This window comes from Azolla caroliniana, unplaced genomic scaffold, assembly GCF_043228905.1.
Source record: "Azolla caroliniana isolate FFs.n. ecotype wild unplaced genomic scaffold, voAzoCaro1.0.p SCAF_5, whole genome shotgun sequence".
NCBI classification, from domain to species: Eukaryota; Viridiplantae; Streptophyta; class Polypodiopsida; order Salviniales; family Salviniaceae; genus Azolla; species Azolla caroliniana.
The window spans coordinates 5,900,656-5,917,530 of NW_028230440.1; the positions used below are offsets into that span (position 1 = coordinate 5,900,656).

At 37.5% G+C, this 16,875-nt stretch overlaps 2 protein-coding genes across 6 annotated transcripts; one reads left to right on the top strand and one right to left on the bottom strand.

The window, feature by feature from the left end:
• Positions 1-555: 555 nt before the first annotated feature.
• Positions 556-3,137, top strand: LOC147863903 (uncharacterized). 3 transcript variants are annotated; one of them, XM_087320533.1, is made up of 7 exons: positions 556-1,310; positions 1,519-1,614; positions 1,713-1,931; positions 2,086-2,146; positions 2,268-2,339; positions 2,482-2,597; positions 2,680-3,137. In XM_087320533.1, exons 1-7 carry the CDS (start codon positions 574-576, stop codon positions 2,780-2,782), a joined length of 1,404 nt encoding a protein of 467 aa, XP_087176659.1. In that variant the 5' UTR covers positions 556-573; the 3' UTR covers positions 2,783-3,137. The 3 variants fall into 3 exon arrangements, 2 of the variants coding, with proteins under 2 accessions (XP_087176659.1, XP_087176660.1); XM_087320534.1 differs by having other exon boundaries at positions 556-1,304; XR_015529874.1 differs by lacking the exon at positions 2,680-3,137 and having other exon boundaries at positions 2,252-2,339.
• A 3,525-nt stretch (positions 3,138-6,662) lies between these two features.
• LOC147863904 (RNA-binding motif protein 25-like) lies at positions 6,663-13,148 on the bottom strand. 3 transcript variants are annotated; one of them, XM_087319587.1, is made up of 10 exons: positions 12,660-13,134; positions 10,327-10,405; positions 10,113-10,215; positions 9,721-9,953; positions 9,495-9,638; positions 9,109-9,398; positions 8,890-9,023; positions 8,062-8,796; positions 7,387-7,949; positions 6,663-7,189 (listed from the first exon to the last, which is right to left on the bottom strand). In XM_087319587.1, the coding sequence occupies exons 4-10, from the start codon at positions 9,928-9,930 to the stop codon at positions 6,938-6,940; spliced, it is 2,328 nt and encodes a 775-aa protein (XP_087175713.1). In that variant the 5' UTR covers positions 9,931-9,953; positions 10,113-10,215; positions 10,327-10,405; positions 12,660-13,134; the 3' UTR covers positions 6,663-6,937. The 3 variants fall into 3 exon arrangements, with proteins under 3 accessions (XP_087175713.1, XP_087175712.1, XP_087175711.1); XM_087319586.1 differs by lacking the exons at positions 10,113-10,215; positions 10,327-10,405 and having other exon boundaries at positions 7,387-7,943; positions 12,660-13,148; XM_087319585.1 differs by lacking the exons at positions 10,113-10,215; positions 10,327-10,405 and having other exon boundaries at positions 12,660-13,141.
• Positions 13,149-16,875: the final 3,727 nt, after the last annotated feature.

Here is a 16,875-nt window from a genome sequence, read left to right on the forward strand (position 1 = left end):
AAAGGAATTTATCTTCACAGACGAACTGTGCCGAGAGTTGAAGGTTATGCACACTTCTTCTATTCACATATATGTGTATGTGGGTTAGCATATATATATATATGTATGCTAAGAGGCATTCGCTGCCTTTGTATTATTATATATATATATATGTGTGTGTGTGTGTGTGTGTGTATACGCAGTCGTTCTCTGAGTCACACTTCTGTTCTGCAACTCAGTAGTTGCTGTGTGAGAACGTAATAGAAAAAAAGCTGAGTGTGTGTGAAGAAAAGGGAGAAGAACAAAAGGGAAGAAAGACTAGAACTGAGAAGCCCAAGGGGAGTTTCGAACGGGAAAGACACCTACGCATTAGGGTTTGGGTATGCTCATCTGAAATCTTGGTATCAAAGAACATTCAGACCAGTACAGGTTCTTTCATTCAGTCGTTGTATTCTGTCTTTCTATCGTAGTGAAATTTCTGTTCCGTGGTTTTTCCACGGAAATCAGGGTTTTCCACGTAAATCTTGTTTTACTCTTTATTTCTGTTTGTGCCTGAGCTTATTTCGTAATCCTTGTCTGAGTGAAAATTTTAACATGCATAAGTGGAGTGATGCCGAAAAGGTATTCAATGAAGAGATGAAAATGCAATCTAGCAAGGACACTACAAAGAAGAATACGTCGGGAGAGAGCAATGATTTGGGGCCTTTTTCTGACAAGTTTGAGGATCAATCTATTGTTTTTGATGGTTATACAAAATGTATTGAGGATAATACATTACAATATAATAAAAAATCGTCGAATAAGAAGAAGAAAGGACAGGTGCCAAATTTGGGTTCTCTGATTGATGATAAAGAGAAACGTGTGGACAAAAACACAAGAATTTATGTATTTGATGAGCTCAAAACTCCAGTAAAAAGGGATTCGTCTGATGCTTCAAAAACAAGTGATAAGGGGAGAAATACACAACCCGGAAAGGAGTCTGCAAAGCAAAAAGAGGAAAGGAGTGCAATAGAACTTGTTGGTTACACCAGCAGAGGTACATCACATGAAGATGATGACAAACCAATGCGCAATTCGACTACAGTTGAAGGAGACCTTAACTCATACCCATCTAATGGCATCGATGAAGAGAATATAATTCTCAACCTCAAAGATGAAGATCAGGCAATACAGGGTACAAATCCGATGCAAACCCCAAAATCATCTATTAAGAATACAGGTGATGAAAATGATGATATCAGTAGTGATGAAGATAGTGATGCAGAGGAGATGGCAAAGATTTTTGCCAAGTCCATAAAGGAATACGTGCAACAAACTGAACTTAGGTTAAGGTACAAACTTTTATGAATGCAAATTGTTTAATTTGATGAGTATTAGAGTTTCATTTTCAGTTACAATTAGATTCCAATCCCACTTTGTACTAGATGAGGCTTTTTACCAATAATGGTAATGAAGAAAAAGTAATTGTGTGAATGAAAATTAGTCGAAATAAGAAGGATGACATTGTGGTTCCGACTTTTTGTTGGAATTTGGATGCAGTGTGATAGGCACACCAAGGAGAAAAGAAGAAAAGAAAGAAAATTCAGTGGATGATGAGAAGAGTCTGTCAGTAATGTTGGATGATAATTGTTCACGGTATGCTGATGGAAATACCTCTTACTTTACTGGCAAATCAAAATCAATATATATTTTGTATTCATTATGAATATCATTGATGCTTTTTTGTTTTGCAGATTGAGTAGTTTGGATCGTATTTGGTGTCCAGAAACCAGGTTGTCATCATTTACAAATGCGAAGGCAACTAATTGGCAATCTTCGGGGAATGTTATGGCCGAGAGTATCTGGCAAAAAGAAGGGAAACTTCAAGATGGGCTGGTTGTGCCACCTATAGACCCATTGATACGCAATAAGCTGGCAAGAAAGCAGAAAGATAACACAGCAGGAGCGAAATGGTAATGCTTCATTTTCTGGTTTTGATAAGCCACTCTCGATGTCAAATTAAAAAGTAGAAATTGAGAAGAATTTTTCTAAATTCACATCTGCTGTGCTATACATAGAAAAAGCCTGAAAACAAACTGTCTGATATGATTCTATGAATAATGACAGGTTTAACCTCTCAGCTCCGACTATTACACCAGAATTAAAGAAGGAGCTTCAAATTTTGAAGGTGCTTTCAGATGTTCTCTTTTGATAAACGTCTGCTTATATCTTATAAGAGTGTTATTTTGAAATTTTCTGTTGAGATAGTCATTAAGTTCTTTACATAACCTAGAATTCTTTGTTGGCAGCTTCGGGGTGTTGTTGATCCAAAAAGGCATTATAAAGCTGATGACTCAAAAGGATTGCCAAAGTATTTTGAAGTAAGACTTTATGGATCTGTCTCTTAAATTCCGCTCCTGAATATTCTTTCACAAAATGGATTATCTTTCAATGGTTTATGAGTCTTTTAATGCTATTTTTTAATGGTTGAAATTTCTAATGTGCAAAATGAGTATTCATCAGGTGGGAACAGTAATAGGAGGTCCAACAGATTTCCATTCTGGAAGATTGACAAAGAAAGAACGGAAATGCTCACTTGCTGATGAACTCCTAGCAGACTCTTCAGTTACTGCATACAGGTTACTATTCTAATCCTTTCTTGTAAATTTTCATGTTTCTTTATAGGTTTTGAAACATTTTATATGGGTTTTCAATCATCAGGAAGAGGAAATATTTAGAGATTCAAGAGCAGAAGCAAGCGGGAGGAAAATCATTCTGGAAGAAAACAAAAAGCAAACGGACGCCTGCATGGGCAAAGATATAATGTATGCTTGATTAATTTGCATTCACAGCAATTGCCAATTCCTTTTTTATGCGAATTGTCTGGTTATCCTTGCAATTGAGTAGACATTTTTGCATGTACTACACATTTTTGCCTGAAAGGATTCTTTGTTAGACTTCGAGATTTTTGTTAATAGCTCATAGGTGAAAAGATCGCCTTCAAACATTGATGTGTTGCTTATGAAAAGTCCTACCTGTTTCAAATAAGATGAGAGTGTTTTTTCCCACAAGAATGTTTTGACATTAAAATAAAATAACCAGTTTGTTAGTAGTGCATAGGCCAAAGGTCATCTTTAAACATTTCATGTGTTGCAATTAAGACTCATTGTTTTCAATCAGATGAGTGTTATTTCCTGCAAGGATGTTTTCGCATTAAAATAATAAAACCATATACAAGATCAAATTGTCTCTATCTCTTATCTCTCTCATGGCCAGGATGTTTCTTAAGATTATCTGATGTTGTGTTTGAGTGTCTACCACATGCATGTGTTGATTGGAGTTGTATAAAATGTGTACATGAAGAATTCAATTCTTACCAATATATGAGACCAGAAATTTTTTATTGGATTGGAATAGGGTTTACTTTTGTTCAATTATGGATATTAGTATGCGACTCTGTTCTCATAGTAGCAAAATGAATATGTACATATGAGTAAAATACTTCCTTTGAACAAATCAAATTACATAGAATAAGTTTTATTCACCATCCAAAATACGTTTATCATTGTCAATAGTCTCACTAATGGCAAGATTATTTGGATCTATAATGGAATAGTCATGATCAATTCACTAATGGCAAACCTATTTGAATTCATAATGGAATAAAATGTAACTACATATGTTAAAAAGAAAATGATAAGAGAGGATTGAGTTCCTAGAATCATAGGGAAGCGAACCAAAAATTTACAAAGGACAGGTTTGCAAAATTTTGTGTTCTACTTGGATACAAAATATGGACAAATGGTTCGGAAGATGGGATGCAACACACTTGCTTCATGATGCATAAATAGATTCCTCTATGAATGAAGCCATTTTGCATGTATCATGACATGGGAAAAATGTGGAGGTTCATTCTTCCCTAAATGGGAAATTCGAACACGTCAATATATGTCAGAGCTCGTCTCGTTATCTGCCATTAGAACCATTGCTTCCATGAGAGTTAGCTTTCACTATGTTGTAAGACGAGTTGTTAGGGCACATGTGATGATAATAGTCAACAATGCACATTTTGCCCTAAACAAGTTTGGGAGTTTGAATATCAAACTTTGATATTCAATGTTCTACATTTGCTCACAATGTTCAACCAAACTCAATCCTTGCACAAATTTCTCGCACAATCACAATGTGCCTTTTCAATTGTGGCATTCATTAATAAAGTTCTTGCACATCGATAATCACTACTCACATTCACATGCACACGTGTATTTTTCGCGACAATGTGAAAATGTTATATTTTTTGTCTCATAGGTCATATTTGACCTCTGAAGTTGATGATAATTCTATCTTTCTTTCATTCTATTTCAACATGTAATCAATCATTGCTAATGTAAAGCCTACATAGCTTGGACATGGAAGAACCCCATTGTCACTTGTGTGAGAAAAGAAAGAAGACAAGAAAAAGACGAAGTCATCACCAAGAATATGAATTCTTGAGATCATGAGTAACCCAACGATTGGTGGCTATACGAGATCACAAGGGAGAACTGTGTAATGACTATACCTTGAGTATACAATCACTGTGAAACTCCCTTGGTACCATTGATGTCAAGGTCGAGGACAATGAAATGGTGGAGATATGCTATGAGAGTCCCCCAAAACTGTTATTAGGTACTTGGGTGTACGTTGCACGACCCATGAAGACATTGGCATTGGTACTAAAAACCAAGATGAGACCAAGAGAAGGGGAACACAATAAAGTTAGCTCTATAGCTTTAGGGTTAATGGTGTGTTTTGGAACCTCGTAATTTCTCCTCTTTAACATAAACTCTCTCTCTCTCTCTCTCTCTCTCTCTCTCTCTCTCTCTCTCATACTTCTCCAATTATTAAGCCAAACACTAATAATTCTCTTCATTGTGTGTGTGGTGTAACTTCTCCAATCAAAGTGTGGTTAGCATCATTATGTGTAATGTTCTTTACTTGCCTTTAGGAGGCATTGATTAGTTACACCTTAGTTAGGCTAATTTTGTGAAGGAGGTGAGTAAAAGTTCACTAGGTTAGCGGCTCGAGAGTGATTAACAAGCAACCATCCTCACTCGACTCGCCATCAATAGGATCGGTATAAGCACCATGGGGAACATAAGCAATCACCAACAAAAAATCTCCAAGTACCTGCTGCCAGGCTTCTTAGAGCCAGAAGAACCTTCTTTAGATCCAACCCCTCACATCAAAAGTCGCTCTACTAGAGTCAAGCTCAACGATAATATTGATACAAGGAAAATACACAGTTGGAGTTGCATAGAGCACAAAATCTATCATTAATCTTGCCAATACACCATTAGCTTATAATTGGGATTTGTATAGACTATACTGTCATTGTTTGTTTTATCATTTGAACTCCCACCAAGTGCACCAAAAGGAGTACAATCTCGATCATCAGGGTTTATAACCCCGCCTCGCACAAATGTTTTACCACCCGGTTCATCATCAGCCTTGAAAGAATCCACAAATTTCTTGCAGCTTCTTCATCTCCTCTCTATATAAATCAACCAGTAAACTATTTATATGAAGCGAAATGTACATGTAGGAAGGAAGAAAAAAACATTTTACTATGATCAAATGGGTCAAAGCATGAATGTGAACAGATAAAAAACAATAGAGTACCTTCTTCTTCTGTATGGGTGGGAATTAAGGCAAACAGCTTCGCGGTTTTGTGGATTCCATCTTTTCTCCATTACACAAGAAAACTCTACAAGTGATTTCTTATACTAAAACGATCAAATCCCGTAATCTCATGAATAAGCTATCTATCTCTATCTGTTTAATAGTGATTTCTGTTTAGTAGTGTAGGCATATCTCTATCCCCTCTTCATGCTTGAGATGTCGAGACCAATTCTCAATCAAAGCTCCACCATTCCCGTTTTTGTTAGGTGTGCTACCAATTGTAACCAGATGCAATTTTTAAATCAATTTCCTGTGCTAAGGCATTTCCTTTAGAGGTTGGGTCTTACCTCATGTCATGTCAAGATATCATCATTTTTTTTCATTCAATGTTTTAATATCATTATGAAACCAAATGGCTAATGCAATGGCATATCAGTTGCATGTAGCTATGGAGGTACACCATACACTAACTATTCTCAAAATGTGGGTGTGGCTAAAAAACCTTCAGCTCTCCAAGGCGAATAGAAATTTCTAAGTGCATTCCTGGTTTCACGATTTACATTGTTTAGCATCATCAAATATTGTACATAAACAAGCCAACTTGTGCTAGTGAGTACCCACATTATTTTACATATTCAATTCATTCTTGATTATTGTTTCCAAATACAAATTCTTGTCCAAGCATACGAGCTAAACAAGTGCCTGCTATCACATCCCACATTGAAGCATGCTGGTTACTATATGTGCTAATTTTAAAAGTTGATTTCAAAGTTGTTAACATAAACCAATAATAAACTTAATGTCATTTGCCAGCACAACCTTTGCAACAATCTCCATTGAAAGACCCTATCTAGCCTTAGAAAATCAGGTTCTGATATAATGAAATGCTATGAGGAATACATACATATAATATTCCATATCATTACCTCATTTGAACAATACAAATTCCCTTTTAAAGGGTCAAAAATAATGAGGAATGGCATTAACACATTCAATGATTAATTCAAATAATTACAGCTAACCGTAGATCATGGATAATCTAGTAATTCAACTGAGCACAAGTAGAATTTTTACTATACCTTGGCATCTGTAAGAAATTAATAAAATGTGTTGTATTCATAAGTTGCTTCCATGCAACGCTTTTGTACTGAGAAGATAACTCATATTCCATTAGTAAACTTAAATGCTGATTAGTGAATATCCCAAAAAAATTGTAAAACTTTATGCTGACAAGAAAACTGAGGTCTTTCATATAATCATGACGAACAATTCCCACCCTTTTGGCAAATATAAAATAGCATTCATTACAATTTTTAGCTCAGACCTTTGTCTTTGGTGACAATCCTATTTCCACTTTTTTTATTTCAAAAATTAGCATTCTCCACATTTTCATTACAAACATTTCTGCCTCATCATCCAAAATTTTAGATAGAAGCTCAAGCATAGTGGTAGCACTCGCATGTTTTCTCAAATTTGAAATAATGTATTCAACCAACGTATTCTCCTCTTCTCCCAAGTACTCTGCAATCTTTTTCTGGATCCACGGTTTCATCCTTTCATGAATTTCATGCTGAAAGAAAGAAATATAAGACTGATATTTCCAGGAAAAAACAACAAGTAATGATTATTTCCCACACAAACCTCTAATGACAATCAGCATAATATTGTATTTATACGCTACGCAAACTTCAAAGAGACCTCAGATTAGATAATATAATTCAAATTCCAATATCTCTTTGTTCTTCTAGGGTGGAGGGGCATATTTACCTGACTGTATATTTTCCAGTCTACCTCGTAGGCAAAAAGCTCATCTTTTGTCTTTGGGATGGTATCAATCAAGTGTTTAACATCAAGTTTGGCAGGTGCATGCTCCTTTTCTCTATTGCACTTCTTTGCATTTTCTTCCCGTTGACCTTTGTTGTTTGACTTCTCATTCTGTCTCCTTCCTCGACCAAGATCAAGCTCCACCTCCTCCTTGGATGTGCTGGTCCGCAGATTTGACAAGCTCTTAGCAAACTCAGCTGCAGCTGCTAAATTTGGCTGGATAGTCCCCATTGTAGTGGGCTTCAAAAATGCAACTGCTTGCATCTCTTCAGCAGAATATTCAATTGGTACTAGCTGCCTTAATCCACAATCTTTAGGTACATCCTCTTCATCATCCAGGTGGAAAACAGAATGCATAGTTGCTCTTCTTCCAGCTCCCATCAGCCCAAAACCTAGTTTTGTTGGACCAGTGTTTGGTTTCTCAGCCATGTCCATAATGCTTACAGGAAATCTCCCAACATCTTCATCAGTAATCATATTGCTGATAGTGGTGTCTTTCTCTGTACCTTTGAGACATGCAAAAGAACTATTAGCATTGACTGATACAAGTGAAGATAAACTCATGGCCAAACGGTCTTATAATTAACTATATCTTCTTGAAAAAGATGCAAAACATACCACCAACACTAGACACATGACTCCCTTGCTTGCTTTCAGGTTGGCTTAGTTCTGCATTATATGTTGCCTCAGGCTCTATGCTCCCTTCCTCAGCAGTGTCTGCTGCCTTTGTGGCAGCCTCAGCCTCAGCCATTTCACTAAGTCTCTTCTTCACTTGTTCTTCATAATCCTCTTTCAGCCTCTTTCTCTTTGCTTCCACAATCTCCTCTTGTTCTCTCAAACGATCCTTCTCATCATCCTCCCATTCCCTCTGTATTCTCTTGCGTTCACCATAAACATCTATTCCATTTCTCTTCCATCCTTCGTTGTCATCACTCTCTTCCTCTTGTTCTGTGATTAACTTCCCTCTTTGCTTCTCCCGCTCCTTCTCTTTCTCTCTATCCACATTTCTTATGCGCTCTTTTTCCTTTTCCCTCTCGTCCCATGCTTTCTCAGATTCCTCATACAGGCGTTCTGAATCTCGCAGCCTCATCTCCCTGCCCCGTTCCCGACGAGCATGATTTCTCTCTCTTTCTCTTTCCATTTGGTCAATTTCCCAATCCTTTTCCCTATTCCGCCCTTTCTCCTTATTTTTGTCTCTATCCCTATCCCTTCCTCTGTCCCATTCTCTAGTCCTCTCTCTATCCCCAGGCTTTTCAGTTCGTTTTCCTTGATCAGAAGAGTTCAAATCTAACCCATCAAGTTCAGAGTTCCCTTTGTTTTCGTTGGTCTCCTCATTAGCACCATCATGTCCATCTGAAAGCCAATTCCTTCACTTAGACCAAGGATATTGTTGACAATTCTTACTGCTTGTACATTGCAAGTTATTGTAAATTCAAGTTTATTCACCATTCTTCCCTCTATCAGCAACAGAATCCTTGTCCCGAGAGATTGCAAGCACATCAGGCATTGAAACAGAATTTCCAACTGCATCTGAGACACAAGTCAAAGGTGGTGGAAGGGGTAATGGCATCAGTTTCCCCCTGGAACAATGATCAAATTTTCAGCAAATGAATGTTCATCATCTCAACGAACTTCCATTTTATGCAGGAGCAGTTAGAACAGGACCTTTCTTCCAGCAAGCCAGCAAGTCTCTTCTGCGCACGCTCATCTGCTTCCCTGTCTTCATTATTGACTATTCCAAATGTCTTCTCATCTGATTCTTGATCTTCTCCAGTAGATTGATCTTCCTGTGGAGCCTCAGAAACAGGATCTTTAACAGGGTCAGGGACGTCTACACCTGGTGCAGCCTCAGCTTCCCTCTCTGTATTTGCTTCTTGTTTCAACTGCTGCTCAGTTTCCTTCTTTGTCTGGACATAGCGATCCAAATACTCCCTTGCAGCCTGAGTAACAGTGAGCTGAACAATTACAAACACAAAACCATTTAGCGTTAAAGATACACAAAAAACAGAAAGAAGATATTGTAATGGCTTTTGAAACTCAATTTTATCAACCTTAAGTTCTCGCCCATCCAGGCTGAGCCCATTAAGTAACCGTAAAGCTCGTAGAACTCCATCTGCTGATACAAACTCACAAAAACCAAAGCTTGCAGCTGTGGGTTCTTGGGCTCGTTTCCAGCTTTTGATGGATCCACAAAGCTAACATGCAAGTTTGTAGATATTAAGTCAGGCACCTTAAGACAAATATGCACATCACATAAAAAAAATCAGATGGTCATACCTCCAAGATAGGTTTAAGAAATTCATCATCCACTGAAGGTGCTATCTTTCCAACATACACAAGGGTCTGTGGTTTCTCAGGTATTGATGGACGAACTAGGGCATTAGGTTGAATTAATGGTGCTCTAACCAAAAGGTTAGGTGCTCGGGGTGGAAAAGTTGGTGGCCTACGCATAGGTATAAATGGAACCCCAGGGAACCGAGGAGCCATGCCTGCAGGTGCAGAGCCAAGAACTGGATGGCAAACCAAGATGGAAATCAAGTAAAGAAACATATATAAGCTTCCACCCAGGGTAATTGCATTGCAGTAACGTTAAAATCATCATCTAAAAAATGGACCTTATGAAAATCTTCCTTTGCAATATAGATAGAAAATTAAAGTCAATTGCTCACCTCAAAAGTATCAGTTGTGTTGAATATGAAAGCGGAAGGAAAACTGATTTAACAAGTCAAATAGAACCTAGATACACAGAAATAAGCCTGGTGTAGCTCAATGCTACACCAAACTGACAGAAGCGAGTTAAGCTCTTTATCCTTTGTCATTATATTTAACTCAACGTAGTAATAAAAAAAGAGCAACAAAACACACAAAAAAGTTTTTACCCACCCTAGAGAGTAGGGGCCATGGGGCTAGACTCTCCTCTGACCGCATGGAGGAAATAAATGCTAAATGCTGACCCTCAAATCTGAAATTCAGAAAAATATTACAACATCAAGGACCGCACTACGCTAAGATAATAAGTCTAGAAAGTTGATCTACTTTCGGAAAGTTTAAAACACTGCAGTCAGAGATTCCACCCAATAGTCATGTTCATCAAAAGACTGCTTTCACATGTCAAGTAATGAAGATTCTTGTGACTTTAAAACTAATCTCACTAACTAAGCCCAGTCTGGAAAATGATAGGCTGCATTCCCATAGCCAGAATAGCACTCCATGGACAATAGATTTTCATTTGAAGTTTCATTATAAAGAAGAATACAGTGAGCATGATAATTTCACCAATACTTCAACATACAAAGTGCCCAGTCAAGGAATTCTCCATGGTTCCAGAGGAGTTAGAATGTTGATTCTATTAGTAATGAAACATTCACTGCAAATCGTGTTACTATCAAATACATTCGCCAGAGTGTGCTGAACATTTGATAATCTATATATTGAAAACATCGATGCATCTTATAAAATGAAAATCAAATGTCTCAGGACCAAGAGACACACAACACATAATGGTACATCAGATTACTGATAGCAGATAATAAATACTATCTGAAAGGCTACACATCAGTAGTCAGCTGCATGCAAACCCTATTTCTAGATAACCGAAATTAATGAGTTGGAACCTCAGACTTCCACACATGAATCACCAAACATTAACCTTAAGTAAACTGGTGGCTACAACTCTTGTTGAAAATTCTCCTAATGCTTTAATGCAATGAAGAGTCCATACATTCTTATGAGGATTGTAATAAGCCACTTCCAGCTGACTATAATGCATTTGGACTCTCCAGATTAAATACTAAAATCAAACAATTATATGGTATTGATTGCAAAACAGTTGATAACGCCAAAACTGTTGCCAAATCCAATTATAGGAGGCCCAAGTCTACAGTTTAAAAAAAGTGGTAAGATGTCTTTAATTAGTTAACAATGAAACATGCCTAAGAAACTTCCAGGAGAAAACCACAATTTTCACTTAATTCACCACCAGGGAAAATCATATAAACAAAGAAAGATCTACTTAAGATGTTTATTAACTATGACTTAATTTCACATCCAGTACGCTAGGTTGCACCTCTTCAAAGAATTTGGCATCCTATTGGGCCCAAAAATCTCTCTTTCTGGTATTTCTTTTATCGATAACTAATAGAATATAATGTTATAAGATAGAGACCTAGAAACACAGAAAGTAGTTTAAGCCTATGTCAACATCAAAACCATATAAAGTCTTCCAAAGTATTCTTAGCCAAGCTAGTAAGCACACTACCTATGATTTCTGAAGGTTTTTTATCTCTAGCATGATTCTTTTTTTACTCTCTAAAACTGAGTTTTGAGTTTTTATCAAAAAAGGGGTTTGTTTGAAAAGACAGACCTTTGTCATGCTGTTAAGTGCCGCCTCGTCCAAAAACATACCTTAACACTCTCACTTATCGACTCACATAATCTTTTAAATCAATTCATGCAGGCCTTCACTTAATGTGACTTTATAAGGCATAATTTTAACATTGGATGCATACAAAACCACACACATCAGAATCCAATCCTATCTGGACCGACTCATTGTTAATCTTGGGGCATACAGCTGTAACTCCCCCAATCTTCAAACCATTGACCCTTGACCATTTCATGCTAGCCATGAAATGTCATCTTGCTGGACTTCAAGAGTTCAGAAGAGCAAGTAAAAAAATAATGACAATAATAATGTCCAATTCTATCTGGACGGATCCATTGTTAATCTTGGGGCATGCTGGCCATGAAATGTCATGTTGTTCGATCTCATGAGTTCAGAAGAGCAAGTAAAAATAATAGCAGCAAAATAAGATAAATAATTCCATAAAGAGAATAAAAAACTCAACAGCTCTTGGTGATAAAGATATCCATTTGCAAGACGAATTTCAGGGGGTGACCATCAATTTGGCATATTATATAAACATGGAAATAAAGATATAATCAATATGTTTCTTTGGTTTCAAACAATCCACACCAGAAAGTGACAAACCCAATGTAGATCTCCTTAGAGAATCAGGCCCATTACAGAAAATGCTGATGTCTTCAACTGAATTTATCAACTTTGATTAGACTTGAGAAATGAACATTGTCGTGTGAGGCAACATCCGATCACCCTATTTGTACACTCTACTCTTTTAACCATAGGAATTCATCAAGAGTAAATTCTACTTGCCATACATCTTAAAATTTGCTCAAAGCTCACAAAAAAAACCCACCTCCTGGGGGCATGAAGATGGTGGGATTTGCCGCGAATGGCGCTTGATACTGGGGCCTTGGGATTGCTCCTGCGGAAACGGCCAATACTTGTGGCGGCCTAGCAACATCTGCCATTTGTAAATGAACGTGTGGCATGTGTCCTTGAGACATGACTGGATGAGAAGGTTGAGATTCTTGTCACCAATGCACCTCCTAGTCCAGACGGTGATAAGGCAAATGGTGGGCCTCGTATGGGATTGTGGTTTCTCTTGATGAGGAAATGCTAGTGGTAATGAGAAGCTCAACGACACTGGCGATCTGGCAGCTGCAGATGCAGGGGGAGGAGAGGTGAAGCTGAGATTCTGCGGTCTGTGCTGTACTCGTCCTTCTTCTTTGGAAAGACCCTCCAAATGGCATCATCAAAAACCGATCAGGGCGGACGAAAACGATGGGGGAGGGATTAACTCCACCTGTGCTAAATGTTACTAGTAACTACTGAAGGAGTGTCCCCCGCAATGAAGCAGGAAAAGGGAACAAACAAGCAACCTCACAGAAACCCTAATCATCTCCTCCTAACAGAGAAACCAAAAGGAAACAGGCAGGCGTCCTTCCCGGCGCCGAGCTCTCTCTCTCTCTCTCTCTCTCTCTCTCTCTCTCTCTCTCTCCCGTCCTGCTCCTGCTCCTCCTCCGGCATGCCTTCAGTCTCTTCTTCTTTGTCTGAGAGAAACAGAGCATGTGTGTGTGTGTGTGTGTGTGTGTGTGGTAAGAATAAGAATTCTGAATAAGAATAAGCAATGGTGTGGAGTATAGCAGGTCGAGGGTTCGAAACCGGCGAGACCCACTTTCTTCACACTAACTCCATGGAAGCACTTCTTTGAGGGGGCTCTTCTTCTTCCTCCTCGCCTCTTCAAAAGTTAACTAAGGGCCGTACAAATGGTTAACGCGGGCAAATGCATGCCCTTTTGCTCCCTCCGAAAGCCCCCCATTTCACACTACACAAATTTCATGACATATATCCATCGTGTTCCATCATCCCTCTGCTACCAGCAAATACTCCGTAAACTCTCGTCGTGTTGTTGTAAAGTGTAATTTCATCCAAACCTTATATTTGTTGACGAGGGGGAAAGAGGGGGACGTTAATACTAACAATGACAAACTAACAAATTGCTCGAAGTGGAGTAATTTCTGAGCATTGATAGCGATAGAGGGGTGTTGATAGTGATATTTTAGCATCCTTGAGGAGAGATTAATGTGATCTATGGGACCAATGGTGTGTTACAAGCGATCCATCAAGAGCCCCGCAAGTTTGCTATGTTTCTTTCGATTCTTGCATCGAAAGGGAGAAGTTACAAGGTGATAAAAGTTCCCCCATTAATATGTGGAGCCTCCCTCTAGTTGATATTTCACTCACACCCTTCTTTTGGTACTCTTCTCTCTTTCTAAAGTTTTAAAAACGCTATACATAATTTATTCTAATTATTTTCTTGCTTTGTTCAACATTCAACAAATCCTTAGTTTCCTTCTTTTCTAATTTGCTCTACTTCCCTACAACATTGGAGTTTGTGACTATAGAGCACCCAATCCCCATTACTTGATTATGTGCATATAAAAATGTTAGCATGTAGTTACATGATTCATCATTAAAGCTCGTAGGCATAGAATGAAGCTTTTTTATAAATATTGCATTACAATTTACATATCATGTATTATTTATGCATGATAATAAGGGCCCTTCTTAGAGGATTTGTGAGTGAGGGATTTGGCGTCAACTGAATTGATATTAAAACACACAATGTTATGAAATTCAATGCATTGAAACATCGTTGAAGTGAAAGCTAATTATAGGTCATGCTCGACTATGATGTCCTTACTTCAACACCCTAATCACCTATATTTATCAAAGCCTAAATTGATCACGTGTATCTTCACAATGTTGCACTATGTGCATCATTCATTACAAGAAAAGAACACCTATGGATCATATTTGGCCTTAATCTCATTACTAACATGAGTATTGCATCACATAGGGCCCTAACACTCCTTTGTACTTGGTCACACAAATTGGGTTTTGAAGTTGCATTATGGCATCAACATTCATCAAATATAAAGGCATGTACGATATGCAAGGAAAGACTAATAGAGGATGGGCATCACGATAGTTTTACATGTTCCACGTGTAGTTCAATTCACAATAGCTACGATGACGAATTAAAAGGGAGTGACGACCTTAGTGTCAGACAAAAGAGGGAACACCAAGAAGTTTGACATCATATAATATAAGTATGCCTTATTCACATATCATGTGCTCATGGGTTAATACTAGCTTCATGATCATGCAACTCTTTGAGTGCCCCATTCCCATTCCATCGTCTTTGTATATAACTTTACTTTTGTGGTGATTGGTAAATTATGTATGGAGGTCACTTGGTTCACATCAAATAACACAGTAACAAGATTTTTGTTTATGATTTGCACCATTTCTCTTGCAATTTACGAAGTACACAAATGTTATTGCCATTTCAAGTAAGCAAATTAGTTGGAAACCAATATATCTTCATGCTTCCAACCATATTCTAGAGTATCTTGAGCATTTTTCAACTGATTTGCATTCAAACATTGCATGACTCATTCAAATTCCCTACAAATTCTCTCCAACATGATGGTTTAGTATTTCCCACATTTCCTAATAGTTGGTTAGATCAGTCCATGGTGTTAGTGATTTTTCTTGCAATTAGTGACAACCATTGGATATTATGATTGGGTATTGTCCTTGTGCCAAAATTCCTATGCACTTCCGCACATTGGTACACAAAATGTGATTCAGTTGAAGCTAGATTCATATGAGACAACAAACAAGCTTTTGAGCTTCCTTTTTTCTCTTCATGTTTGCCAAGGATTTTGTGAAACGTTGAGGGAAGCGTACGATTGTAAAAGTTGATCAAATCAACGACAACTTCAAGTCTCTCAACCAAGATCGAAATCCAAATTTTGCTAGAGGAGATCAATGAAACATTGAGAGGCCTTCCACATAACATCTTTTGTCCGGTCCATAGGAAAGAGTAGTCATTAATAATTATTAATAGTAAATACCAGCTAAGATATGTGCTATATACCTTGGGATCACAAATTGGATATATATATGTATATACACATAGTTAATGAAGTGAATAACACACACCCTACCCTTTTTGTCTATTACCTAACGCGCACACTAACTTATCCACATGACAAAACCCAAATGCAGAATTTTCAATGAGTTGAAATTTACCATTTCCTTCCTTAATTGAGTTCCTTTCAATGGCTTTATTTTTTTATTTCGTTTTCTTGGGTGGGTCCTCTTATTGGTCCAATAGATGATCCAACTTGGACCATTGGTTATGTGTACATAGGATTATAAGAGAATTCATAAGACGATTTGGTTGGAATTTATGTGGGGGTTTGTGCTTAACATCTCGAAGTTAGTGGACTTCAAAATCTTCAAAATTTGATTGCTACATGTATGTGTGCTCATAAAGGTTATTCTAGTGTCTCCTCACAAAAATCATGTACAATGAAAGTAGTTTGTTGATTGGCGAAATTACTTCAAACTCTTAGTGTGTTTCCATGAATTTATGTATGCATGTTCATTCCTCCCCTTGTAAAAGTAGAAGTAAAAGTAAAAGAAGAGAAGGTAAAATCATTCAGAATCAATCATTTTGAAATTCATTCTATAACCAACTCAAATATGTCACGCCTCTCCATTAAGTTGTATGTTGTCTCCCGAGTTTGATTGCATTTAAAAAAATTTAAACAATTCTTGTTCGAATTTATGCCACTTGGACCTAGTTTTACAAACCATTCATTTTGATTGATTCACATTCAATAATATTCTACACCGTTACTTCTTCGCATCTTATAATGACGCTTTCAAGGTAATGGTTTACATGCTATTCTTTTTATTTAAATGCATTGGTTGAATTTCAGTTAATGCTTTAAAGCAACACCTTAAATTGTCAATGTTGCAGTTCACATTGGTAGATCTCAAGAGATAACAATGTTTTGTGCGTTAGTGCACTGCATAAGAAGATTAGGCATAAGGAAAGAAGATGATGGACTTGCACACACATGAAAAGCAAGTTTGAGCCAACACCACTCCTTTCACACGGAAATCCTACCATGAAGGGGCACAAATGATACTAAGCCCCTCATATTTAGTAGTTAAATATCAATAGGTAGTATGGATCAACAAAATAATAA